A 15,513-nucleotide genomic window follows, 5' to 3' on the forward strand; every position below is an offset into this window, starting at 1 on the left:
AGTGGTATAGCGCCTGAGCTGAATCAAGTTAATTGCGGTGAATATCACAAATCTTATTAGATTCTGGAGTAGAAATAATTTTGTATTTCCATTCATAGTGAAGCGATTTGTTTGGAATCTTAATCTGTTCAGTGAATATATCGTGTTGTCGAGAACAGAGTATATATGTAGTGAACAGTAATGCAGCAGAGTATGTTCAGAATATACTTATAATATATTTATTCCATTCCAGTACATTCTTCATGTTACTGTTAAATTTATTTGATCACAATTGTACTGCGGAAAATCAAACTTAAGAAAAGCAGCACAAATTTATAACTCCATGAATTATGTAATACTTGACAGAATTGCAGTCTCAATATTCAATCATCTTAAGAACCTATATTTTCTCTCAAAATAAAATTCTATTATAGTTCAACAGAAACACAAACATGTTCACGTAGGTTTGAAGATTCGAATGAAAATACAAAATAAACTTCAGTAGAAACAATTACAATTTATTTCTTATCGTAATTCATTAAATTTTACAATAATGAGTCAATCATCATAATTACATTATGTAAAATTTATTTACATAGATATTCACCTCATGTGATGTAATTTTGTCCGTAATTTTACATGAACATTTATCTTATTTCGAATATAATTGACTAAAGATTGTAATGTAATTGTCCATTCGATGTTCAAAAACAATCTAAACTACACGTATTGCAATTAGATTGTACTATAACATATTGTATTCTGTTGTACTGTATCATCCAAAGTACAGTGAGTAGATTTGATGCATCACACAAAATATAATCTCATTTTAATAAAATAATATTAATATATAGTCAGTTAACATAAAAAACACAAAGTAGTGATTGAGGAGAACGTCCTCATTAAGAGAATATGTAGAGAATATTTACTACGTACACGTCAATATTTCAAACGTATTGTGGGAAATAATGAATGCTTCATAATGAAATGTCCTTTACTCTTTTTAATATTTTTCGATTCCGTCCGCAATTGAATTTGTATTTAATTTCAATGTATGAATTCTGTAAAACGATTGATTTCGTTTGAATATTTTTTCCAAATTTCCTGAATTAGCTCTTCCAGTTCTAATCCCAAGAATTCACACACTGCACACAAGTAGTAATACAGTTTTCATCAATCTTTACCCAACTATATGGGCGGAATAGATGCGAAAAAATGATCCCGCATGGGGAACACTAGGCTTTCGTGTCCCCATAAGAGGCTATGCGTTCTGTAACGAGAGAAAAAAGCGCGACGGAACGCGACCGAAATCCGTCGCGTCTGTTCCAACCGTTTAGTTGGGAGACAGAAAAGACCGTATTGTGCACTTGTATGTGAGACAGATATAAGTTGACAGATATAACACAGATATGCCAAATAGATATGACTGTGATAGCCAAAAAAATCACTCTTATCTAAATGAGAATTGACAATATTTTGTTATTTGATTTAAAAATACTTTTCCAGCCACGAGTGACAACACCACAGAATAGGTACAGAATGGAAACTGTCAATCAAACGCCTATCCAAACAATGCTTTTTACATGGCGCAAATACTAGACACGTCACGTGACCTTAGGAAGCTCCAATCCTGGTCTTCTCATTGGCTCGTGGCAGTGAACGAGATCAATTGATCCGAATCATTAAAGTGATCCGAACCTCGCATCAATACTATTACAAAGCGGCGCTTCCTAACAAGATGGTGGATTTTTGCGCCAGGGTACTAGCCAAATTTCCATACTGTATGTATACTGTGACAACACTGCAATCAATTTGCTCTTACTCATTCAAAGTACCCATGCAATGACAGTCATATTTCTATCTATAATCATTGTGCATAATGATAGTTCTTCATGAACAGAATTATTAATAACCAGTGGTCGACAATTACTCTTGTTCAATCCATTATGGAATTCAGTACTTGTTTGAATCCATTGTCCTATCCTACTATAGTGAGGTCCACGTTATAATGGCAGTGGATAAAGATAGAAGAGCAGCGTTGCCTGTTCTCTGCCTTAATTAATTATATTTCCATATTGTCAAAAACATATTTGGCATCTCTATGCAGCTAAAAAAGGATAGTACCACCTATTTTGTGGAATGATAGACAAGGATAGCAACATCAAAGATAATCAAATACTGCCATTATAACGTGGACCGCACTATAGAGGAAAATTATAATACAAAATATTAGAAAAATTTCGAGGATTCACTTTAATGCTTGGCATCGTACAAATTGATCAACAATAAGCCAATCCATGATGAACAATTTAAGTTGTTTTCTACTTTGAAAGTAGCTTCTTCTATTAAAACTGTATTTCCAATTGCCTCTTTATCAACTGAATTCATATAATTTTTTCTACAAAGTTTACATTATTATCACATCTCATTTATGTTCACAATACATTGGATTCAATTTTTTCAAGGAAGTTTTGGGCCTTGGCTATTTGTTTGATTCACAATACAATGAAATTTCTTTTATGACAATTATCGAGTAATATCACGAAATTTCTATCAGGTAACATTTTCAGTCAGTTCCTTAATCATTTGCTTATAAAATCATTGACTATCAAAATCAATCAATAATTACAAACATGGCTTTACCAACAAATTGAAACTTCGAGTAATATCTAATTATAAATTTATGCATCCATTCAAATGCAGGGTCTAAACGTAACGGACATATCACATGAGGTGACTGATCTATATTTCAATTTACATTTCTGTTGGTTTCATTCATTATTTACACTATTTAGTACGCTATATTTACAGATGACGCGCGCTTCCAGCCATTCTATCCATCCATATCCATTGACGTTTTGCAGCAGAGTGCAGATTGATGGTGTTGACATCAGCCCTCTCTCATTTTTGCTTTCTTTCCCAAGTCGGCTGTAACCGGCAGTCATGTGGCGGCTTCTCACCCACTCTCTCTCTCTCTCAACGGTTGCGGATCCTTTTATTCTACACTAACGACCTGAAATCGAAAAAAAAATAAATTAGCTGGGTTCTGATGATTAAACTATGCATTAAATAATATGTTTAAAGTGTCTATTCAATTTCAATAATGTAAGATTCAATGCAATAAGTTCCTTGAAAGTTACCTGACCTAATTACTGAATTATAGTGGAAAAGATTTATCAGATACTAGCAGGTAACCCGTGCTCCGAAGGTATAATTAAAAATTGACAAACTAAGAACTTGACCTACCGTACTGAAATCTTGAAGAATTTAAAATAGGCCTATAACTATCCTCGGTGAATTAAGAATCTAATATGAAAAATTTCAAGTTCATCAGTTCAATAGTTCGGACGTGGATGATGCGTCATTCGTGAATTTCCTATCCCCTACGTGTGTAAGCCAGTTCTTTCCTTTATTAACAGTCCAGTCAAATGGTCTTTTTTCAGGAAACAGCCCCGAAACAATTTTTCTCGACGGTTCTATATGTATTTTGGGGCGCTGAATTCGAATCCCAAATTTGCTGACACGCCAGAGGGCGGCTTCACCCTCAAAACCCCCCAAAAAACCCAAAATTTCGGACTTTTTTCAATTTTTCCATTTTATCTCGTAAACCTTGAGTTTCTCAAGAAAAATCATTCTTGACAAAATTAAAGATAATAAAATTTCCAATAGATTGAGTGATTGCGCTAGATTCTACCATTTTTTGTTCCGGAGCTACGAATTTTCAAAAAAGGGGTATTTTTTAAGGGGTTTTCAAAATTATGCAAACCTCCCACTTCTACCCTATACAACTTGGATATTTTTCTAGTATAGATAAAAAACCACACATCACGTAAACGAACAATAATTCATTATGAACCGGATTCCTTAGGAATTTTCGAATTTAGTAGTGGTGGGAGGGGGTATTCACCAAAAAATAGAAAATCATGTCCTACAGCCAAAATACAAATTTTTCATTATAATACCTTTTCAAGGCCTTCCTAACAAAAAAATACATATTTCGGCTGAAATCATCTCACGAGGGTTATTTTCTGTGAGAATCACCCGTTAGAAACATTTAATTTCAGTATTTCCTAACCGTTGGGGGGGGCTGGTACGTCATAAGGATACGTCAAGGATCAAAACTTTAATCACTTATAACTTTTGACAGAATGATCAGATCTCCTCGTACTACAGCTCATTCTTTTCAGCTCTTCAAGGCGGTTAAAAATCATGTATCATAACTGAAATTTAATGAAAAAATAAAAAAAATCTTTTTTTTTACACAGAAAAATGGCCAATTTCTATATTCAAAACTGTGTATCTCGGTAACTCGAAATGATAAAAAATGGTACTTGGTCTTGATTTGAAGAACAGAATAATTGTGAGGTAAATGAATTTTGTAAAAATATAATCGTGAGGTGAAATACGTTTGATTGAAAAAAATCAAGAAATTTGCGATATTTTCCTCATTTTCACAGCCCTCTTTTAGCCGCCCTCTGGCGTGTCAGCAAATTTCATATTCGAATTCAGCGCCCCAAAATACATATAGAAAACCGTCGAGAAACATTCTTTCGGGGCTGTTTCCTGAAAAACGACCATTTGACTGGAATAATAATATAGATAGATTATTCAAGAACATCAGAGTGGATGGTGATAAAATAAATTGAAAATAGGGGAAATGCAACTCAAAAAGGATTTACACCAATCTGATTATTGTGATTGAAACATTTATTCTTTCCAGAACTCTGATATGAGATATGAGATTGATTTGAGATTGAGAAACATAACTTGTTGCCCAAATGTAGGGCTTTAGGTTGAGATACGTTTCTTCAAATCGCCCATAAAGCTTGATGTCATGCAAATTGGATGTTCATCTCGAAATAATCAAGAACATAATTCTTTTCAATTCTATTGATTTCCATTGATTATTATTCCAATGAAATTAGTTGTCAAATAATACTTTCCAATTCAAAGATCAAATCGTATTATTTGTCTGTCATGTTACGTTGAAATTAACAAACAAAATACTTATTTTCAACATTACGAATGAAAGATGTATATTTTTCTTTAAATATCCTTACAGGCGTTGACAGCGAAACCTAAGATTTGTGTGTTGTAACGAGCATCTTCCTTATACTTTTGAAATGAATGAGTCACTTTCCACAGATTAAATTATAATCGATTTCTATGATTATTTGAATTTACGATCTTGCAACTCACAATAAAGGGTAATTATCGGTGCTGATGGCTTGGAAAGTAGATAGATCCAAATAACGCTAATCGTCCCATGATTAATAATTTATACTCTACAGCAAGGCTTCAAGCAATGATCACGCTCATTGTGAGTTTAAATACCAGTACGTTTTCATCTTAGGGCCGAGGGTACTTAGTACTATCTCAGTTTGAACGGCGATAGATCAACTGTTGGTTTAAACTCGGAATGTAACACATTATGATAATTACCATATCTTCATACCTTGTGAACCTATATTAGCGATAAGTTTAGAAGATGCATTACAATATGATCCTTAGTCAATCATTACTATTTTAATCTCAATTTATCTCCAGGAAAGACTTATGCGTTTAACCAGTCGATATGATTGTATGTTGATAAGAGGGACTTGCCGTTATGGGCTGGGCGCATCATGGTGAAGGCTGTCGTCGCTTTCGAGGTAGGTGACGTAGGAGTCGGCTGAGTCAGGATGGACCATGTCGCCGGGGGGAGGACCGAGGGAGCTCTCGTGGGCCGGAGGAGGACCACCGTGGTGGATGTCGTAACCGTGCATCTGCAAATACAAAAAGAAAAAACATCAATAAATATTATTGGGATCATCTACGAGAACCCTTGATAATTCAACATTTGTTGGGTTTTAGGATTGATCTGATGTATTGTTCTCTTTCGTCAGAATATTATAAACCTGTGTAACTAGACTAGACATTAAATACAACGACTAACAATCTGTTTTTGAGAACTTCAAGAGACAACCTAGAGTAACTTTTCAATTCAAGTTCTGAAAAACAGAATGCTAACTAATATAATGTATTTAGAAGATTAGTAATAGCAGTTCTAGATTAATTCCGAAATTTTTGAACATAACATGAATTTGGAGTTCACCTATGTTGTCATAATTCTATTCAAATTGAGGCTAATTTTGAGAATGACAAAAATATCTCATTATTTTGAACTATGATTGGGCAGAGCTGGATTCCCAGACAACAGTGACAGTGAACAGTAAAAATTTTACTCCCGGTAGAATCTAGTCCGGCCGAGCAAGTATGAATATTCCTATCATATCTTATGGGAATTATATTTTAGTCCGGCCGAGCAAGTATGAATTCTCCCATTATACCTTATGGTTATTATATTTTTACTGTTCACTGTCACTGTTGTCTGGGAATCCAGCTCAAGTGTTCCGAAATATTCAGAATAGGAAAATTAGAATAACATCCCGATTATATCTGGAATGGATATGAATCAAAGAAACAAAAACCTGGGAGATAGTTATTAGAGAATCAGTTACTCTCTGAATTCAAAACAATATCATGGACTCATGTGGATTCTATCTTCTTATACAATAATATTTCAATTTACTGTTCTTTATTGTTTTTTTTCGAGAGAGAAAGTCTAATATAATTGGGGCAATAGTTCACTAAACCTCATTGAAATGTTTTTTTAGAGGATATCAAATAATTCATGCATGAGAGGGTTAATTTCTAAGAAAATTCTCAAGGGAATGAGATCAGCCATCTCATATTCCACCATTGAATCAGAATATTTAGAAGATTGGAGGAGATGAAACTCAATGCAATTCCGAATCTACCATGTGATTCTATGTGAATCTATCATCTATCTAAGATCTGATAATAGATCTTACAGGTTGCATTTATGTAGGTTTGTGTATATAAACAATATTATATTCATGTGTGGAGACAATTTATGCAACACCTTCACTACAACTGCGCAGGGAAAACTCGCTAGAAAACATGATGAAAAGCATCTGGTAGGGAAATATCGAAGTCATCAATATTTAAGGGTACGCACTGTGTGACGTGGCGCGTTTATTGTAAGCACGTGCTACCGCAGCTGGCGCATGTGCGCGCGCGTGCCTACGAGTGCGCAAAGCACCAATGGACCAATGACAGACGGGTTGGTATTGCTACGAGGACGCCTGCGCCAGTGAGGCGCGTTTCGCTCGCCCGCCCGCCCGCGAACGCTGAAATCGATACGCTACGTCTGCTGGGATTGTGTAGTCACTGTCTAACTGTTTCAAGTCGCGGTTTTCGAAGAATCTAACACGATTTTCCCCCAGCAAATCCAGGACAATGCTCCAATCACAGACACAATAGGGAAGAGATACCTACAAACCATAGACACAGTTCGATGTAGTTTTGATTGGGAGTTTTGTAGAATTCATTGGAACTCACTCTCAAATGCGAGTTAATGATAAACCATAGTATTCCTTACTACCCCTCAACCACAGTTTGATATGAATAGTATTCATATATGAAAAATAATATCCATACAAATCAATTAAATAATTTGCTTACTAATAAGATACAATACGAGCATATTTCTATAATTTACTCGTATAATTTCGTTTGAATCTCTTAGCAGGGATTGAGAAATAGAATAAAGAGATACGAAAGAAAGAAGTGGTCGACCATACATCCACCCACCTGATTCCAAATATCTTCATAGGTCTCCCCTTCACCTCTAAATTTCTACAAAGTCGGTCTCGCTGAGTTAATTGTGGATTTGAAACGTTGGTCCACATTTCACCTTGACAGAATTATATTTCAACATGTTCTGTAATCACTAACATTATACTATGAAAACAACAATGATATAGCTATAGCTATACTTGCAATGTTCTACGGACCAGACACACATTTAGCCAAATTTAAATGTACGATATTGTATAATTTATGGTGAATAACAATTCATAAAGATTAATTTAGTATTTGAATCATTCGGTTAGAGTTACACAACTGCTGACCCCTTGAATTTCGTTTAATGCATACTAGACGCACAATTAATCAGCCGAAACTGAATGCTAAGACTCACTAGGACTACGGATTACATAGTGCGATGTAATCCGTCAATCTTTATTATCATCCTCTTCCAGATTGTATTATTCATAATGGACAGATCCTGATGCTGAACTCATTTGAACCATATTCAAGATGATATTCAATTAGTAAACTAATATGAACTATTTTGCTCAAGAATAAAGGGAATCATCCATGTACTTATTAAAGGATTATGAGGCCTAATAATCTTTATAACTGAGATAATATTACACAGCAAATTTTAGAAACTACATTTATAACTACAGAGCGAGTTTTCAAAAGCTCAGCAATGACTAATATTATACAATTAAACGAATTTCAGACTCTGGATTCTAATTAACTTATATATAAACTGATTATATAAAATGGCTGGATTGAAGCTTACTGGCATACACATGATAATCGTACGCTATTATTGACTTTACTTATGGACGATAAAATAAGCAAACAAGAGCGATACTTCTTGAATAGGATGTCCAATTTATGCATTATACACTACAATGGTAATATTATTGTAAAAAGCTCTCTCGTTTTATTATCTTTCTATTCAAAAATTGTCTCTACATAATATCATGGGGAAAAACAAGAATAAGCATACAAGTGGAATTTTCTATGTTTTTTTTTTTTTTTTTTAATCACAATAATACAGTGAATTTGTGATTTGCTATTGTTTTTCATCGAATCATTTGGAAATGAAATATTAGAATTTGTGTGAAATGTCAACTATTAGCTTACACAATTTTTAAATTTAATGGAATTGGATTTGATTCCTCTAAATCATTGCTACAAACTTCGGATAATTCTTCAGAGTGTTATAGAATGTTTGAAAAAATGTATTTCCTAAAAAACAATGTATGGAGTATAAGTTGAATGCCCGTTTTCTACAAGCAGAATTTGAATAAAGCCTAAAACATCTCCTTGTAAACTACTGAATATTGATTTCTGTTTGGATGACCTGAACAGAGAAGAAAGAAGAGAAGCACTAAGCTGGTAAGCTGGTGCCACCACCGTTAGAAACAAAAAGACATTCTTCTACTGGAAGACAAGCGAATACAGTGGAGTGGCGCCGGGATGACCAAACTTTTCTGGTGTGTGCGTCTGTGTGCGCCAGTGTGAAATGAAAATGCTAATGACCGGTCGACAGGATAACACCACGTTTCGGAGTAGAGGGTGCTTTGCCACACGGACTAACCAGGATTAGTGTTCACGGCTCAAGTCAACATGGTGTCCGATGACGTATTCACTCACTCACTCACTCACTTCTCACCAACATTCATCACTAAAGTAAACAATGTTTAATAAATGAAGGAGAATAGAATATGATCTTACAGGAAAGACGAAAAAAGAGAATAGAATGATATACGAGTATAAAATAGTAAGTTTACGAGTATAAACTTTAATGTGTTCAACTCGTTTTCTATTTCCTCATCTCTTCTGCGAAAAGGGATGAAGTAAATTCTTCAATACTGTTTTATCATCATTCACTCTCTGACTCACTCACACATTCATTCACACTCACGACCAACGTATACTTCTGAGTTTAAAAATAAATGGTAAAACAGTATTGAAATATTTACTGTACCCCTTTTTGAAGAAGAGATTAGAGAAGTATACTAGTTAAACACATTATAGATAAAAAATAGCTGTTGAAGAGAACAATGAATTTTTGAAGTTGATGGGTTATGTGATGTGGAAGGATTTGTCATGAATAGTTTATAATTGGAGTTTGGTCTTTATAGAACAAATGAATTTTGAGAAGAGATGGTTAGATATAAAGGCTTGAAAGTAGACATTCAAGTTTAAAAGAGATGGTGAAAGAGTATTTAAGCTTATAGTGAGCAATAAAGTTTGAGAAGAGATGGTGAAATAGTGACTAGAAGTTCAACTCGTGTTGTTTTACCAATGGGTTCAACTTTTATAGCAGTTTCAACTTTAAGTTCAAACCATTATGATTCTATTTTTGAATCTGTAAATTTGTAATAGGGATTCGTGCATTACATTCTGAGAAGAAGTAGTAAAAATTATAGTATAAGTTTGAAAAGAGATGATAAAATAGTGACGAGAAGTTATTTACTCGCATTGTTCCACCGCTGGGTTTGCTATAGTGATTCAAGTCTGAGGCATTTTATTTCAAGATTTATCAAGTTGTAAAACATTTGCGTGTTTCACATTGAAAGTTCAAAACAAGATGGGAGAATAGTAATGAGAATTTATGTGAGCATGTTTTTCCAGAACAGGATTCAACGAGTTTTCTAGTAGTTTCCAACTTCACAATGCGAGCTCTGTTGCATTCTATTTCTGTCAGAGAAGTTGTAAAAATTTGTTGAATTTTATCCGTGGCGAGAAAAACTTTAGATCTATTTATAGTTGTGAGTATTTTGTTATGATTTTGGGTGTGAAGATTGATACATAAGTTTTGTGATCACAGTAGAATTTAAATGACATTTTAAGAACGTTTGATATATAACCTTTCCAGTCTTCGGAGAGAGGACTAGCATGGATGAAAAATTATTTTCTTATATGCTGAGTTTGATGATAGCTGTGAAATTCTGAAATAGCGTGAAAATTAGTTAGTGTTAATCGCTACTCGTGTTCATCAATATTATCTCCAAGATTACTCCTTGAAAGCTTCAATTAGTTATGGAACCCAAACCAAACCACGCTTCCAGTAGATATTCTAATCACAATTGTACACTAAACGTCTGAACGATATTGTTCGTTGCCATCGAATTCTATCCAGATAGAGTAGAGAATTTTTCAAAAGGAAATCTATCAAAGTTTTCAAGGGAATCGAATCATCATATTCAATCTCTTTTACTCGTGTAGTAATTCTCATATCATGGCAAGAATTGGGAGAGAGACAACATACGCAATCCAAAACTGTTTCTTTCTCATATTTTTATATAATAGAAATTCATAATGGGATAATTGACATTTTCAAACTTTCAAATAAGTTCAAGTCTGAATCATTCAACCAAGCTCTACTTGACAAACTGATCACAATAATTCATTAATTAATAGTTATGGGTTCTATTTGTGATCACAACTGAATCTATCCTCTGAATGATTGATTCATGTAATGAACGATATGCAGGCAACGCATTTGCTGTTTATTGACACTCTCCGTTCACCGCCACAAATGTTCACAAATTTGTAGCTGGATTGGGACAAATTAATGATGCCGGTGTGGTTGATTCCTGACGGAAAGACTGACGTAACCAGCATGACTAATTAAATGCCTAGTTGCTCGTTATAATACGGTGCCTCTATTTGCTCGACTGATTTCGATGTTCAGAATAGCTGGTAATCAAGTTTTCATTTGTTTTCGGGCAGGTTTACACTGAAATCATTGTTTTGCGAGCTACACCTCTATTAATAGATGTGAATTGTCGGAATGGTTGATTGATTATGCGTTTTCATTTATTCGTCTTCATTGTATGGACTATATTGATTTGGAGTATTGACCCTTACACGGGGAGGTAAGTTACTAGAAACAGTTGATGGAATCATAACACAAATGTGATATAGCTGAAAGGTTAGCCGAGACCAATCAAGTGCGAGTAAAATGCCATCAAAGATTCTCGTTCCCACTAGGCTTTTCAACACTCGGAAAAATAGAGTTGCTTCATTCAGGCTCGACATAAATGAATTCTGCTTGACATTAAGGTAGTCTGTCAGCTGTCACTGACACTAACTGTCATTATCTATTCTTATTTCAATCCTGAATAGCATCTTTCACAATATTGTGCCTCTTTCACATTAATGTTATCGAAGGATTTGAAACTTCTACTGTATTGGGAACATGAAAAAGCGGCTTAATTCGAAGGGAAATAGATAAGTACGAGAACATAAGAAGTTAAGAGCCCACAAATCAACCATAAAATAAACAGTCTAAATAAAAGGATTAACAAATGTAAGAGAATGAAGACAGAAATCTAAAATAAGGAAGTGAAAGCAAATCGTTGATAGACCACACAATACCATGATGATGAGCTTAATCCATCATAGTCCTAATCGGAAGACGTTTTCCGATTGTAATGGAGCCAGCCAACCTGAACCACTATGATATTAATCCTGTGTCTGGTCTGATTCGTGATCCTTACCAGTGACGCTAAGAGGTGCGTTACTACGGGAAGATAAAAAGCCGTATAAGAGGCGCCTATCCTTTCCCCTTGCTTCCTTCCGTCCCACCAGAGCAGCAGCCCTTATTAGGGCCTGTTATAGTACAGAGGCTCATTCGCTGGGAAGCGGGGTACACCGGTACACCCAGCCCCTTTATCAAGACGCCAGTCTTGCTTCTATCCTATCTCTTTAATAAGTGCGGATAGGGTGGGAGCGGGAAGATTTGAAGACGAAGAAAGAGGTGGTGAAGAGAAGGAGTAGAATAATATGATGAAGAAGTAAGTGTAAGAGAAGGAGAAGGAGAGAAGAGGAGAAATGTGCCATAAGTGGTCCGGAGGGCAGAGAGATGTTTGGCTGGATGATAGTAGGCGCCTTCGCCTTCGTAAAGGCGGGACATTACAACCGGCTTCACTAGTTCTTGTCTCGGCCGTTAGATGGCTCTGTCTGTTAAATTAACTTGGGTTCCCAGACAGCGATACAGGATTGTTGATGATCAAAATATTCTGAACGATAAGATATTGAGAACTAATGACTTCTAATTCCTATAAACTATTCAAGTTGAAACTAAAGACACACATGTCAGTTTGTGAAGTGAGAGCTCCTTAGTAGGGGTTTTAGAAGTTTTAAGCTTATTTTTGATTAAATGGTATTTTTCTAGGTGAATAATCAACAGACTATTCTAGTTTAGAAATCGAAATTACCTATGTCATCTGTGATATGTCCGGTTAGATGTCTTGTTGTTTCGATGCCTTCTTAAACAAGGACATACTTTGCAGTTTGAACGCACTTACAACTATTCAAATTTACCAGCATGTATGAAGAATTTATGGGTGATTGGGAGAATGTTTTGTCATAATAAATGGTATTGGCTAGGCTTCAAATGTGAATGAAGTGCACATCATTTACCATTGCAGTATATGCCGAAAATATGGTCTACCTCATAAAACGCATATTTTAATCCCAATTGAAGAATAAAACAATTATTATTTGAATTATCACTGATAACTGAAGTTAGCGAGGAACTGACCTGACTGACGAGATGCTGGAAAGGCGGCGCGGACGGGTCTAGCCTGTCGAGGTCGGTGTGCAGGGCGAAGTCGGAGAGCGCCTTCCAGGGCGGCTGGTAGGACTGCACCTCTATGGGGTTCATGCCGAGAGGACTCTCGTGCCTGACGGGACTGGATGCCACCATGGGGATGCCCTGCATGCTGCCGTAGCCCATCTTGCGGCCATCCTGAAACAGGAGCTTCGGTCAGCCCAATATACACCACAATCAGTCAAAAGTCCACAGAGCATCACATACCTCCACCATAATGCTGTCACCGATTAATGAAATGAAACTTGAGAGAAAAACCGCGAATCTATAGAATTCATAAAATTAAATCAAAAGTCAGTTCATTTCCCTTAGACATAGATACGAAGAAAGGTAATACTAGAAATTTTCTAGTTTCAATACACAGTATTTACAGCTTAAACTCGCAGTATCGCTTTATAGGCCTACACCTGACTACCTGAGTTGAATTAATAAATATATCTATCTAATGGTAGAATTGGAAAAAATATAAGTTAATCCAAGTGCAAAAATCGTCAGCTCCTTTGCTGTAGAGATCTCTAGTTGCATGAAGTCTCTTTATTCTTTATTCTTACAAAAATCACACCATTAAAATGATTTTAGCGAGGGCTGGAGGTTTGTGCTAAGGTTTCCTTGTATATTTCTCAATTTAGATAACATTGCAAAGTCCAACGGTTAAACATCTTAGGTCTCTACTTACACAATATTTCCACTTCAAAAATATCTATGTACACTAGATTTTCGAACTTGGATGTTTTTAATACAAAATGAGTAGAAAGAGATTCAACAAAATATAAAATAGGTTTTCCACTTGATTATAAATATAATGTAAATATTTACTTTTAAAAAAATTATGCATATCAATATGGAGAAATATTTTCCATGAAATAATACAATTTCTTAATGAAAGGAAGAGGATTTGAAGAGGACTTTACTGGTCAAACTCAATTCAGGTATCTATCTTCTGTCTGTCTCAGAAAGAACAAGTTTGGAAATTCTACATTGATTTGAATTGAAAGATCGATAATTCTTGTCTTCTTGCAATGTATCTTCTCGATTACAATGGGTTTAATCTTCATGTTTCTTTGCGATTTGAGAGAATATTCATGTGCATGTGGCTCTGAACTTGAACTTCTATCGAATTCAACCACCTAACTTTAACTTCTGTTACAAGTTCCAACTTTTTAGACTCGTAATAGGGATGGAAACACCGGAAAACGCTCTCCAAGCCCTCTCTCATCTACTACCAAGACTGCCATAGTACTTCTGTACCTACTTCATACTTAGTAGAGGAGTCGATCAAGGAAAACCTGTCAAAAACAAAATAAACAATAGAAAGTTGACGATTCTGAGTAGTTTTTTATTCCTACCATTAAATTCAATCAGAACCAGCCTCTTCCCTACAATGTTTTTGATACAAACATTACTTAAAAAAGTTCCATTGAAGGCATGCTTTCCTATCATTCTCAGTGTCAATGTTTACCGGTAAACGATCTCCCATGTGATGTTTCTATCTTCTAAAATTGAATAGCTTTGAAATTGAATCAGCTTTAAAAGTAAGTTCAATAGAACTTTGAACTGATACGTGATTTTTCATGCATGAAAACATTGTTACTGTTGAGAGAGAACATGGGAATGATTTCAATAATTTCCAATTTGAATTGATCACAACCATTCGGTGAGAATGTGTTTACTACTATGCAAATTTGACAGAACTCATTACTACGTCAGATTATTGATGAACAATTATTGGGAAAAGATGAGTCAGAACTCACTATCACTCAACTCCAACATTTCAAGTGGGATCAAAACTGGGAAAGAAATACTACTATTCATCAAATAGTCTCCATCTCCCTATTTTCTGGAAATTTGATCACATTCTGTTTTCGATCCTACGGCGTGATGAACGTTCCCAAGAACTTGGAAAAAGAGTCCAAAAGAGTAGGCTGCAAGTTCAATAGAGTTTGGTCACATGACTCGCCGACAAGTGTTTTGGTTGAAGACGTGATCAACCAAAAGACGTGCATCTCTCGAAAAGAAGACGATGCGACCGTTCTCTTATTTGTAGTGCTCTCTCGCTCTGTTTGCCGACAACCGAAACTAGAGTCAACAGCGTCGCTCTTTTTAACATGGAAATTGTCGGAAAACTATTGTATTTAAACTTCGGGGACCGAGCGAGGGTAAACAAACGACAGTAAACGCCGGCCGACCCTCTCCGGCCCAGCTCAGACCACCAATCCCCTGGGAGGACGTCGCGCTTCGGTATGCACTGCACTCTCCGCCCGCCCGCT

The 15,513-nt window shown here is 35.5% G+C and overlaps 1 protein-coding gene across 2 annotated transcripts in view; it reads right to left on the reverse strand.

Moving 5' to 3' along the window:
• Positions 1-476: 476 nt before the first annotated feature.
• The window catches only part of LOC111046733 (insulin gene enhancer protein ISL-1), an 83,410-nt gene continuing 68,373 nt past the window's right edge, over positions 477-15,513 (reverse strand). Inside the window, exons 5-7 of one of the 2 annotated variants that reach the window (XM_039421064.1) lie at positions 13,178-13,384; positions 5,584-5,744; positions 477-2,992 (exon numbers count right to left, since the gene is read on the reverse strand). In XM_039421064.1, coding sequence (XP_039276998.1) covers positions 5,586-5,744; positions 13,178-13,384 — 366 coding nt within the window. In that variant the 3' untranslated portion in view covers positions 477-2,992; positions 5,584-5,585. Of the gene's footprint in view, positions 2,993-5,583; positions 5,745-13,177; positions 13,397-15,513 lie in introns of both variants that reach the window. The other variant, XM_039421062.1, reaches the window with a different exon arrangement.

This window comes from Nilaparvata lugens, chromosome 2, assembly GCF_014356525.2.
Source record: "Nilaparvata lugens isolate BPH chromosome 2, ASM1435652v1, whole genome shotgun sequence".
NCBI lineage: Eukaryota > Metazoa > Arthropoda > Insecta > Hemiptera > Delphacidae > Nilaparvata > Nilaparvata lugens.